This window comes from Equus asinus, chromosome 20 (genome assembly GCF_041296235.1).
Source record: "Equus asinus isolate D_3611 breed Donkey chromosome 20, EquAss-T2T_v2, whole genome shotgun sequence".
NCBI classification, from domain to species: domain Eukaryota; kingdom Metazoa; phylum Chordata; class Mammalia; order Perissodactyla; family Equidae; genus Equus; species Equus asinus.
Window position 1 is genome coordinate 66,962,159 of NC_091809.1, and position 12,920 is coordinate 66,975,078.

Genomic DNA, 12,920 nt, shown 5'->3' on the forward strand with positions numbered 1-12,920 from the left:
GCAGGGAAGCCAGGAGGTATGAACCATAAGCCATCACACAACTCTGAGTGCTTAAATGAGGAAGTGGGAAACGAGTTTTGAAGCGAGGCTGTCCTGAAATTTTCAGTGTTCATTTTCAGGCCACACATTTAACATTTGAGATGTGTATAATAGGGCATTTTCTGTTAACCGAACGTCTTAATACAACTTTGAAGATAAGAACGCTCACCCTGTATTTCATTTATTCAAACATAAATATTTTTAGAGTGTCGGCGATGCACCAGGCATTGTTCTGGGAAGTGAAGATAAGACAGACAAGGTCCCTGCTCCATGGCACTTACATTTTTGTAGGAGGAAATATACTATGCACATAAAAAATAAAGAAAGAAAGAAAATGTCCTAAGGTGGTAAGTGATATTAAAATCAGCTAATGTGATACTGACTTTAGCTTAGTGAGCAGGGAAGGCTTCTCTAAGGAGGTGACAAGAAGAGCCAGCCTTGCGAAGGGAAGGCATTCCAAACAGAGGCAGCCTAGTAGAGAGGTGCTAAGCCAAGGGTAAGCTTGACCACTTTGATGAACAGAAGGGTAGTGTGGCTGGAGCATAAGCAGGCAGGAGGGAGTGTAGTGAGAGAGATCAAAGAAGGAGTCAGAGGCTGGGACGCATAGGCCTAGGCTAAGAAATGTACATTTTTGTTCTAAGTGTGATAGGAAACCACTGGAGGATGTTAAACATGGAAGTGACTTGATCTTATTTGCATTTTAGAAAAGTCACACTTGCTGCCCTGTGATGAAATAGATCATAGAGAAAAGACAGGACATGAAGAGGAGACAACATGTGATCCTAGATCAGAGCCTGGACCAAGAAAAACGTATTTTTCTTTTGCTGTAAAGGTCACCCATCAGACAGCAAAATTTTAAAAGGTGTGAAAATTTGATAATAGTACGTATCAAGGTTAATTTCCTGACTCAGATAATTCTACTGTGTTTATGTCAGGGAGTGACCTTGTTTTTCAGAAACTATACACTGAAGAGATATCATGTCTGCCACCTACTCTCAACCAACTCAGGAAGAAAAATAGTCTAGAAAAATAAAAATGAGAGAATAATAAAGCAAACAAAGTAAAATGTTTATATTTGGGGAATCTGGGTGAAAGATATACGGAGAATTCTTTGCAACCTTTCCGTAAGCCTAAAATTATTTCAAAATAAAATGTATAGGATAGATATAGATGGATGGATGGGTGGATGGATGAATGGATGAATGAATAGATAGATAGACTGATTGATTGATAGATAATAGAGAAGGGAAGTAGGAAGTTTGATTGAACAGTTATTGTGGAAGGTCATCAGTTTTAGAAAAGGGCCTACTATCACTCGGTATGTTTTATGACATCCATTTGCCATTGGGATAATTTATGGCAATTTACTGGAAGGAGATGCAAACTCCTCTTTACACGTTCATCTCTCTACCTGCCTAGAACAGGCCTAAGTTTTTACCTTAGAGGGTCTGGCTTAGTATGTGTTTCATAAATATTCCTTGCATTGAAAAGAACTTTCTGTGTGGTCAAATGGATTTCTCTCTCAGGCAAATCCCAGGTATGGGGTGTTTTAAGTTACAATTTTTTTTTGTAAATTTTGTACAAGTGGACTGACCATGAATGGTACTTGGCTCAGGCAACAACTCCCAGAGATTAGAAGGTGCTTCTGGCAAACCTCAAAGTCACCATTCAATGGATGCAACAGGGGCAGAATCAGAACTACCTAACGAAAGTTTTCTGGCACTAATTTCCTTGGCTCAGGGATTTAGCTAGTAGGAAGCAGGGTAGTGTATTGGAAAAAGAACAAAGCTGGATGCTCGAAGTTCCATGATCTACTGCTGGCTTTTACTACTTCCTAGGTGTGTTTCCTGGGCTGTCAAAGTCTCTGAGCCTCAGTTTCTTCAGCTTTAAAATAGGGTTACTCATTCTGCTTTGCCTTCTACGGTTGTTGAAGTACAGTGTAAATATTCAGTCTTGTCGCACAAGCATTGTTGAGGGCCATTCAGAGGTCCAGGGACACACTGAGCTTCTAATAGACATTTCCAGGATTGGTCCTTTGTGCAGGGAAATAAAAATCTGAGATGGACCAAGATACTCTGTCCTCTATCTAGAAATTCCTTTGAGCCCAGAAGCGGGTCTGTACAATGCAAAACATAAAATATGCCATTTAAATAAATAGCCTTGCTATTTCTGATTGGTGAAGTAATTCGAAATGGTTAAATGACTGGATTTTCCTCTTTTCATCAATGTGTTTTTTCGTTTTATTTTTTTGAGGAAGATTAGCCCTGAGCTAACATCTGCTGCCAATCTCTTCTTTTTGCTGAGGAAGACTGGCCCTGAGCTAACATCCATGCCCATCTTCCTCTACTTTATATGTGGGACGCCTACCACAGCATGGTGTGCCAAGGGGTGCCAAGTCTGCATCCGGGATCCGAACCAGCAAACCCCGGGCCATCAAAGCAGAATGTGCGCACTTAACTACTGCGCCACAGGGCCAGCCCCCATTGATGTGTTTGATATCACGTAGACATAGCTTGAAATGTTATGCTTTGCCACAGCCATCAGTGCAGCTGTCTAGGCCTCTAAGGTGGGACTAGCAAGAAATTATCAACATGCTTTCTCGTTCGCTCAGCCATCGTGGTTACTTCTGGTTTGCAATGGTGAGTTACAGCGCTTCTCAATCCTGGCTGCATGTTGGAATCACCTGGAGACTCTGATTTAATTGGTCTGGAGCACCTGAAGAAAAGATGAGTAAAAGGTCCCCAGGTGATTCTAATGTGCGGCCAAGTTTGAGGAACCTTGTCCAAGGAAAAAGCATCCCAATTTGCATTCCATGTGGATCTCTGAAGATTCTAGAATCAAAGCAATGCACAGGGAAAGAGACCTACTGAATCCTAGCCACAACAAGCAGAAACCCTGGGTTTGTGGGTGAACATCTGTAACTTTGGGAAGTCTGATCTTAAATCTACAAAAACATAACGGAAAAGTCCCATTATGTAGAAGTCAATTTCAAGAGGAAGGAAGAAAAAGTGCTTTTTGTGACTGCCTCTTTATTACCATCTAATCTCCAGCCATATTACTGATTTCTCCCACATACAACCCTAAGAAGAACCTGGTGACATCCGTTGGCCTACCTGTGTCCCATCAGCATTGAGAGCGCCCTTTTTACAGACTAGCAAAGGCCCTACGAGGCCAGAGCTGGTATCCTTGATTGGCTCAACCGCTGAGAAGTAAAGATAAGTCAGACAGGGGGGGTCACCAGCTGCTGGGCTCACGCTTTCAGGCACCATCCACCTGTATGTGAAGCTTTCACCTGGCTTAACATGTGCCCCTGGCTTCAGGAATCCTGAGGAGATAAATGAAACAATTACTCAAAGCGACAGCCGAGGACATTAAACATGTCAGACTGGGTCTTCCAGCTGTGGGTGTCTCTCTCTGATGAAGTGTTTTGCAAAAGGGTAGTTGTTTTTGCTTATGCATCTTACCAGGGGAGGCCACTGCCACAGTCTGCTGTTTCATGAGATAGAAGTTATATCCAAGGATTGTCTTTTTCATAAATTACGTTTAGTATCTTCACAGATACTCTTTCTTACTCAAATACCAGGTTTAGCAAATATTAAAAGAGTGATAATTGCCCATTTAGCAATTAAATATAAAGCCATAAAATATCTTTGGGTGCCTTCCATGTGGAATATATCATACTTGGCCTTCTATGTGGAATGTATTGTATCACAGAGGATAGCCCAAAAAGTTAAGCAAGAGACTCATCTTTAAAGAGTTTGAAATCCAGAAAGGAGAACTAGGAAATAACTCAAATAACTACAAGATAGAGGAGGTAAGTGAATGCCCTAGGTTGCAAAACTGATAAATAGCAGATCTGGGATTCACACTCAGGACTGATTCTGCAGACTGTGCACTCAATCCTCACGTTGTATTGCCAAATGAACACATTGAATCTCTCCAAGTAGACTGAGGCCAGAGACTCTCTGTATCTTGTCCAGAGCTTTGCAACAAGGTGCCTAAGAAGTTTGCTGTGTTAAACAACAGAAAATATAAACATTTGGGCTAGCGCTGGCATTCTTTCTGTGCACACACTAGAAGTCATTGTGAGCATTTTGACCAAGGAAGAGAGTGCAGGTGCAGGAGACACTGCTGTAACAGAGGAGGGTGAGGATGGGTCTGGGGAGGGGGGGTTCTCCCTCTATTCCTTCCTTCTCTGTCCCCTCACCATCACCACAAAGCCTGCTCCAGACTGGGCCCAGTGTCACACTGGGGTGCGAAGAGGTATCCCAGGCAGCCATGACATCTGTTACAGTGACGGGAAGGCTTCCAAGGAGACCAGCAGTTTCCCAAGAGCAGTATCATGAAGGATGTCATGGACAGTAGTTCCTGCAACCACTGGGCAGAAGCTACCTTTCTTACATGCAGAGAGCCTGTGCTACCTACTCTGTGATGGGGAGAGTCCATACATGATGATAAGCACATAATACTGGTTTTAAATAAATATTTGTTGAAAGATACAGAGAAAGACCATGTGTAAGATTTTGATGTCCACAGAACATTGGCAATCAGATTTTCCTCTTAGCCTTCACGCCCAGGATCACATGCGACCTGCAGCAGGAAAGCTCTCCATCTTAGAGAAGTCGGGGTGACTATGAACATAGTTTGTTTTGAAATTTATTACATTACTGAGGGAAAAGGAAAGGAATTAACATTTCCTAAGAAGCTGCTGGAGGCCAGACCTACAGTCCTGAATTCTCTCCATCTCTTCACGGAGACTTGTGAGGTATCATTATCTGTGTTGATAGGTGAGAATAATAAGGTTTAAAAAGTTGAAGTAATTCCCTGAGCTCACAGGGCTGATAAGTGAAGGGACCAGCTCGCTCATCCTGTTTCCTCCCTAAGCTCAGGCTGAGACTTACCATCGACGTTTGGGGCTGCATCAGAGGCCTTGTCATAGATCACACCATGGGGCAAAATACTGTAGACTTTGTCAGCTTTGTTAGCAAAGGTCACCAACAGGGTATCGCCCACCTCTGCCCTGATGACTGGACCTGAAAAATATTGAGAGGAGGAGAGACGAGATGACGGAAAGAGACAGAGAGAAGTGAATATGGGCAAGAGAAGAGACATCCCATGTAGGTATATGCCCAGCTTAAACCTCCCCTTCAATTCAAAACATGATGGATGGTTTTAACTCTACCAAGAATTCCAAGATGGGCTTCTGCCTCAGAGAGTCTCTTTCTTTGAGTAAAAGTTGCATCAACATATTCCACATACTGAGCCTTCCAATATTTTCCTCCTATTCTGTTGTCCCCTTGTGTGAAGTAGAGTTCAGAGTCACTGTGGAAAGAATAGGAACCTGGCTGAGAATACATCTCTGCATATCCACCAAATGCCTTAATTATGGAGCTTTATTGTCTTTTGCCCATGTTCACCAACCCATCTTCCCCAAAAAGATGGCACAGTCTTCAACAAAGTTCCCAGGAATAGCCAACCAGCCTTAAAAGTCTTCAGAAGCTGGATGATGCTCAAGTTCATTTCTCTCTTAGCCATTGTACTTTCTTTCCCAGAAGTCCAGCAACTGACAAAGGCACAAGTAAACTCCTTACTTACCAGTACTGGGGTCCCAGAAGGGTGTCCTACAAAGTAACAAAGAGCTAACCAGTTTCTTTGCAGAGTGAACATCCCTCTATCTCTTGCTGATGTCAATATGAATAGTCTCTGCATCTAGTAAGCTCTTTGAGATCTGGGATGGTTAAGGAATGCAGTGTCTAGTTAACCAAATAGTTTAATTAAAGGAGAGTTATCATATAAACTATATACACTAAATACCAAATTTCAAAGTATTATTGAAATACAATAATATAAATTCTGACTGGCCCTATCGCTGTCTTATTTCATCTCTGTCAATGGTACCATCACTTTTGCAATCATGCAGGTTGCCTTTGTCCTCTTTTTCTGCTCATCCCCTTATCTTGCCCATCCTGACTTTGTAGCTTTTTATTGCATCTCTCCTTTTCTGTACCTTTTTTTCATCTTTCCTTTCCTTTCTTCCCACTGCCACAACCCTAGTTCATGCCTTCATCACCTTATGTGTGGACCATGATATGAAGCCCCTGACTGCACGCTCTGCATCCTCTATCTCACATTGGCTCACTCAGTATACAAACTTAGACAACATTAGTCTCCAAAATGATAATTTTCATTGTCATTTACCTACTGCAACATCTTCAATTGCTTCCACTTGCCAATCAAATAAAGTTCAAAAGGATTATAAGCCCTCTGCAACTGATATCCAGTTTACTTTACCCCAATTCTCTCTCTACTGCTCCATGCAAATGCCTGTTCCCCTAGGCAAATCCTCCACTCCAGTCATTCTGATGTCATCACTCTCCCCTATATGGTAGGTACTTTGCATCCACTCCTACGTCTAAAATTTCCTTCTCTTCACTGTTCACTTATGTAAATTCTATGATTCTTCAAGACCCTGTTTAAGTCCTACTTCCTCTGTGAAGTGTTCCTGGCTTTCTTAATTCACTGAATGCCCAGAGAACTCACTGTCTGGATGGTTCATCTTAGTCTTATTCGTAACCTGCAAAGTTGCTTCTCTTCCCCTGTGCATACAGGTTCTTCACCTGAAGGTAGGAAGATTGTCTTAGACCTCTTTGCATCCCTCATGTCGCTTAGAACATTGTGCTTTCATATATTAAATTAAATATTGATTGAATATAGCTTAATATTTCATATCTTATAAGGTGCTCCAGAATTCTGGAAAGCTTCTAAGACATAATTTTCAATGCTAATTCTTATTATTCTGTTTATGGAGAAATACTGGTAAATAGAGAATATTGAGATCAAAGTTTTTCATATATGGTTCACACAAATTTTTAGGCAAGGCTCAAGTGCATCAGTTTGGTGGAAGAATGAATGAATAAATGAATGAAATTTACAAAGAAAGAAACAAAGGGTATCTTATTGATCACAAAGAGAATTTTTAAAACATTATCTCAAAGATAAAAAGAATCACAGGGTTATAGCAATACTTCTTGGTATCACATTGTACAGTTTTTAGTGCTTTCACAGACATCATTGCATATGAGTCTACAATAACAAGTCACAGGAATCCACATTCACTTAATGAATTGGTAGATTCAACTTGAAAAATACTATGTGCCCTGGGAGCCCAGAGAGAAAATGATTAACTGTGACTCAGGAGTCAGGGGAGGCTTCACTTAAGAGGTGACATTAGAGTTAAATTTTGGAGGAAAAATGTCATTCTACTGGACAGGGAGGAAAAGGACATTCTGGATAGAGGGGGTGTAACTTGCGTCAGGCTGTCCTTGAACCAAAAAGGATAACCTTCCTTGGTCAGTTCATTTCCTTTGAGATTCCTGTCTTATTCCCTCTTCAAAACTGTCTGTTCCATGTATACAAAAGCCTAATTCTGTTCTCTGTTAGCTTAGTATTTCTCGTGGCAGTTTGCACATAGTAGGTGCTCAAGAGAAGAGGAATGAATGAATGAATGACTCTAGTGCTTTGATTTAGCCAAGAAACCACAGAGCAATAAATACTCTGCCAATTCTCAGCAACATATCTGGGGCTCAGAACTCCTTAAGGAGTGTCATTATGCCATCTACGCAGTATGTGCTCGCAAGAACAGTGCCTGGAATACAAATGAGATCACAGGAAAAAGCCTAGCGGATGCCTCTCTTATGAGAGGCTTAGAAACACCAGCAAAGAGAGCTTACCTGCCGGAGGTATTTAGGGGAAGACCATTGAATTTGTTATAGCCTTGAGGACCATAATCCCAGAGAATTTTTTCAGCTGCTATAAAGTAGTGCCTCTGTTTCCCTTTCATCTTGGGGTGAGAAATACCACTTTTGCAATTCCCAACATTGTATTGCCCCAGCATACCAGCTGCAGAAGAGAGGAAAACCACAAGACAAGGTATAAATGCTCACAAAAGAAATGATACAGGAAAAGATTGATAGATTTGACTTCATGAACATTGAAAACTTTTGTACAGGAAATAAAACCATAAATGAAGTTAAAAGTAAAGGATAAATGGTGGGGAGAGGGATATTGTAACACATATGACAAAAGATTGATATGTAAATAATCTGACAAATAAGAAGGAGAAAAGTAAATTTCCTAATAGAAAATGGACAGAGGACATAAACAGGTTATTCACAAAAGATATACAATTGGCCCACAAACAAATGAAGAAAAAAAAGTTCACCCTTAGCAATCAAGTGACACTTGTTCATTTATCAGATTGGTAAAGATTAGGAAGACTGATCATTCTCAGGGTTGGCAGATGAATGGGGAAAAGGGAATGCTCACACACCACGGTGAAGAGTAACAATTTCTCAAAGGGAATTTGGCAATATAGGTCCATAGCTTAAAAAAAAGGGTCAAACTCTTTGACCCCAGGAATTCCAAATCGAGGAGTTTTCCTAAGAAAATGTCAGACAAAAGTATAAACACATCTGTAAATTGATGTTTATCATTATTATAATAGCAAAAAAAATAGGGGAAATCTAATTGTTAAGCAATACAGTGCTGGTTAAGTAAATTGTAATCTCCTTATAAAAGACACTGAAAGGATTAACAATGATGTAGTAGATCTATATTCATTAACATGGAAGTATATTTCCAATATATTAATAAGCAGGAAAAGTGAGATATTGGGAACTATTAATAAATTGATGTCATTTTATAGATAACATATGCATTTGTGTATAAAGTTCTAGAAAATAGTGAGGGAGGATATCATCAAAATGTGATACCATTATTTTTAGATGGGATTCTGATTTAAAAATTGAATTACATGTATTTTCTAATGTTTTTACAATAATTTTTTCTTAGGGTATGGACAATTTAGGAATACTATATTTCAGTAATGTATAAACATCAGTGTATGTCCACAGCTACTGGCCAAGCTTAGCAATCTTCCTAGTCTCAAATGACTGCTAATGCCTTGATTTTAAAACTAGTCTCTTCCCAGATTTAACAGCGTGAGACCCTTTAAGAATAGGGATTCTGTGTGTAGGGCACTTAAGATCTACCCTATTAGGAAATTTCAACTGTACAACGTAGTATTGTTGACTGTAGTCGCTGTCGCTGTTCCGTATATGAGATCTCCAGAACTCATTCATCCTGCAAAACTGAAACTTTGTACTCTGAGATCTGGTGTTCTCACCATACATACACAAAGGTAATTATGTGAGGTAATTGATATGTTAGTTAGCTTGAGTGTGGTGATCAGTTCACAATGTATAATACATCAAAACATCAAGTTGTATATCTTAAATATATACAATTCCTTTTTGCCAATTATACCTCAATAAGCTGGGGGAAAAAAATAGGAAGCTCATCTTGTTCATCTTTGTCTTCCCAGAACGGTGACTGTACATATTAATTGATCAGCTCAATATTTGTTGAATTGACTTGAATTGGAATAACCCAGCTGCCTAATGCTAAGATTAGCTGCTTAAGGTGGATGGGGACAAGAACGTGTTAGGAAAGCAGTGTTGAAAAGTTACAGCCTTGTACTTGTTGGTGACTCTGTGTAGTATCCAAATTGATTCACGCATTATTTCTTCTGTGTCTTTCCCATTGACACATTTTCTTTTCCTATTCTTTTTTTACCATCTTAGGCCAGACCCTTTATATGCCGTAACTGTAATGTTGCCAATGCTTCTTAACTAGTATCCAGTGGCCAGAATCTCTCCATCAAATCCTTTCTGCACACAGACGTCATGTTTATCTCCCTAAATCGCTCCCCTGATTACGTTACTAATCAGAGGATCTAGAAGGACTCACTATTGCCTTCCAGACATAATCCCACCTCCTTAGCATTGCCATTTGAAGATGCTCCCACTGAGACTCAATCTGCCTCCCCCGGCTTCTCTCTCCTCACTACTCTGGCATAAGCCTATAGTCCAGCCAAGTAAAGACCTATTCTATGTGGTCCCAAGGAATTAGGACCAAGTCATTCAATAGGCATTCAAGTCAATGTTTATGGTGCATCTCTCACTGGATTTTGTCTCAGTATAAGGAAGAACATTCCAACAGAACAGCCCAGAGATGAAACGGGCTGCTACAATTACTTAAAAGAGATGTTCCAAAGGAAATTCAAGAATTAAATGGGGGATCGGTCCAGATTATCTCTAAATTTCTTTCCAATGCTAAAAATTTGTTATTCTATTTACAGTTGCTCATATAGAACATGCGTTTTTCCCAGTTCATGTTGCTTCCTCTACCTGGAAAGCCTTTCTTCCCTTCTTCATCTATTCAATTCCTACTCATGTTTCAAGGCTCAGATTAGGAGCCAACTCTTCAGGGAGCCTCTCTGCTCCAGAGAAGTGAATATAGCACCCAAAGAACATTTATCTCAGTGTCCCTCAAATTTTATTCATTTTGTAACTATCTAACTACCTTTAAGTACTAGATTATAGGCTCCTTGAAGGTCTTATCATTTCCTTCAATCACCTCCTGCCTTATTCCTAGGGAGGTGATCAATAAACATCCGTTGATAAGAGGCCAAATAAATGAGCATTGTGCACTTTCCTGTATATTTAATATTTAATTAGATATAATACATACAAGAATCTAACAGCAGGCACTAAATGAGCACCATTGACTATGTGGTTTAACTGTACCATTCTAAGCATCTCCCCACTGGTCTTTGTCCTTTTTTTACCTTGTAGGTGATCACTGACTTGGCAGGTTATCATCCACTTCCCAGGATTCTCAACTATCATTTCTGTTGTCAGAAAGGTGGCTGGGAACAGGTTGACAACATCAGTCCGGTGCCCTCTGCTGATGAAGGTGTTACCATAGAAATAGATGGAATGGATGTCTATCTCATTCCCCATCCCAAACAGGTGCCAGGACACCGATTCACCAACACACATTTCAGGCTCAGGGAAGTTTCCAAAGAGGTATCCATTGAGGGCTGAAAAACAGAAGCACAGTAGTGTCGGGGACTCCCCTGCAGAGGCGAGGGGAACCAGAAACGATGGTAATACACTGTCTAGCACAGCTGGAAAATCAGCACAGATCATTGCTTGTAATGAATTTGTACAGAAACGCATGGCTCCCTTCATAAAATATAGTCCCAGCAAGGAATGAAAGGCATTAGTCTTTTCAAGAGAAAAGCACGCAATCAAAGTGAAGATCAGCACACAGGAAAACAGCCTGGGAGCTGCTATGTGAACACAATAATGAGATCAGGAGGAAACAGAGCCTGCTCACACCTCCAGGATGGCTCAGCCACCTCCGATGGAGCTCCTTCATTTGCATATCTGCCTTCCCCATTGAACTCTGTTCCTCACAACTAGAAACCCTGTCTTGCCTATTTTACAACAATCAGGACCTAGCAGAAAAGCCGGCTTTAGTAGCTACTTAATCTACGTAATAAAAGCATGCCCTAAGGAGGAAAGGAAAAAAACTGATTAGAAGGGACTTATGAAATTTGTTAAAGTTTTGCTACTTTAAAAGCAGGGAGTAAAAACAGTTTTTACTAGGTCTTGCTGGGGGAGAATCTTACTGATTGAACTTACGCCATAAGTTCAAGACCCAGTATCTTTGAGTCATCTAAATGGCAGTAGGGACTTGACCAAGTACAAAAAAAACTTGTTTTGGGCTTTTAAAAAATCATAACATCAGTTCTTAAATTCAAACTGAGTTAAAAAGCGATTGTTACTGAGATAATGATTAGGCAGCACAATTAATTCGAATAACTTTAGTAAATTTAAATACACTTATCAATAAATCTTGTATTGATTGAACATCTTCTATAGACTAGTTTGGCTTTTTTTAAAGGTAATTTTTTCTGTTCTTGGTTAGGTCTCCTTTGCCTGTCTGAAGAATGATTGGTAGTTTTCAAATATCTACTTCGGCATACAGACTGATTTTTATTTTAAATGTAGTCTATATTTGCTTATGTATTTCATTCCTTTTTGTTGAATATTTTTCACTCCAAAAGAGTAAGAGGAATTATAGGGGCAGCTGAGTCTTCAATCATTACAATTAGCAGTTTTCAGCACGGTTTGAGATCACCACTCCCGTTATGTCAAGAACGGGGAGAAAAGTTAACTGGTCGCAGCAATGATTTGAATTGAGGTCTTCATTTCTTCCATCCTTCACTTGTCCCCTGCCTCCCTCCCTCCCTTCTCTCCTCTCCTCTCACATCCTTCCCTCCTAAAGTATCCTCCAAGCATCCACTACACCCAAGGTTGCTGAAACATCACTAGAAGGAAAAGAGGGCATGTGATACAACAGAGACAGTCAGTGTACCGACAATCATACCTCGAGGCACTTGGGAATCAAACAAAACCCAATTAAAATTTATTTGCTATGGCGTTGGAGGAGGTCATCAAGAGGACACGACCGTCAGGTGACCCGCAAGGTGAACCAGGCAGTGGGGTGTTTGTTTATACTGAAGATTGTCTTTATGTTCACTAGAACTCTCTAGGAAAGAGTGGAAGGAGACTACTCAATAATTCCCACGTCCTAAAACTCTGCATTAAGCCACTGCTGCGCAAAACAGGATGGGCAAGTGTTCTGTCTCGACTGACAGGATAACTATAGAAATTCACTACTTTCAACAGATACAGGGTCTGGTGCATAATAAATCTTGTTGATTTAAAGAATGTCTAGGAAACATAACAAATTCACCAGTGTATATTTAAACCCCATGCATAGCATAGTTCTTAAAATTTAGCAGCCATCCAAAAAATGGTTACTGGATAAAGCAAGAGGTTGCAAACCATAGCACTATTATACGATGATGATTTCATTCTCAGTCTCCTGTCAATCCCCATCCTCTGGGCTCAGCTCCTGATTCTTTCCCTATTACAACATTAATGCTTCCACTTTCTGTATCACAGCTT

The 12,920-nt window shown here is 40.2% G+C and overlaps 1 protein-coding gene across 2 annotated transcripts in view; it reads right to left on the reverse strand.

Moving 5' to 3' along the window:
• The window catches only part of HEPHL1 (hephaestin like 1), a 77,185-nt gene that overhangs the window by 36,550 nt on the left and 27,715 nt on the right, over nucleotides 1-12,920 (reverse strand). For both annotated transcript variants that reach the window (XM_014835418.3, XM_070490434.1), the window contains exons 5-9: nucleotides 10,727-10,981; nucleotides 7,770-7,938; nucleotides 5,222-5,361; nucleotides 4,941-5,072; nucleotides 3,153-3,364 (exon numbers count right to left, since the gene is read on the reverse strand). In XM_014835418.3, the coding sequence (XP_014690904.1) occupies nucleotides 3,153-3,364; nucleotides 4,941-5,072; nucleotides 5,222-5,361; nucleotides 7,770-7,938; nucleotides 10,727-10,981 (908 nt within the window). The remainder of the gene's footprint in view (nucleotides 1-3,152; nucleotides 3,365-4,940; nucleotides 5,073-5,221; nucleotides 5,362-7,769; nucleotides 7,939-10,726; nucleotides 10,982-12,920) is intronic.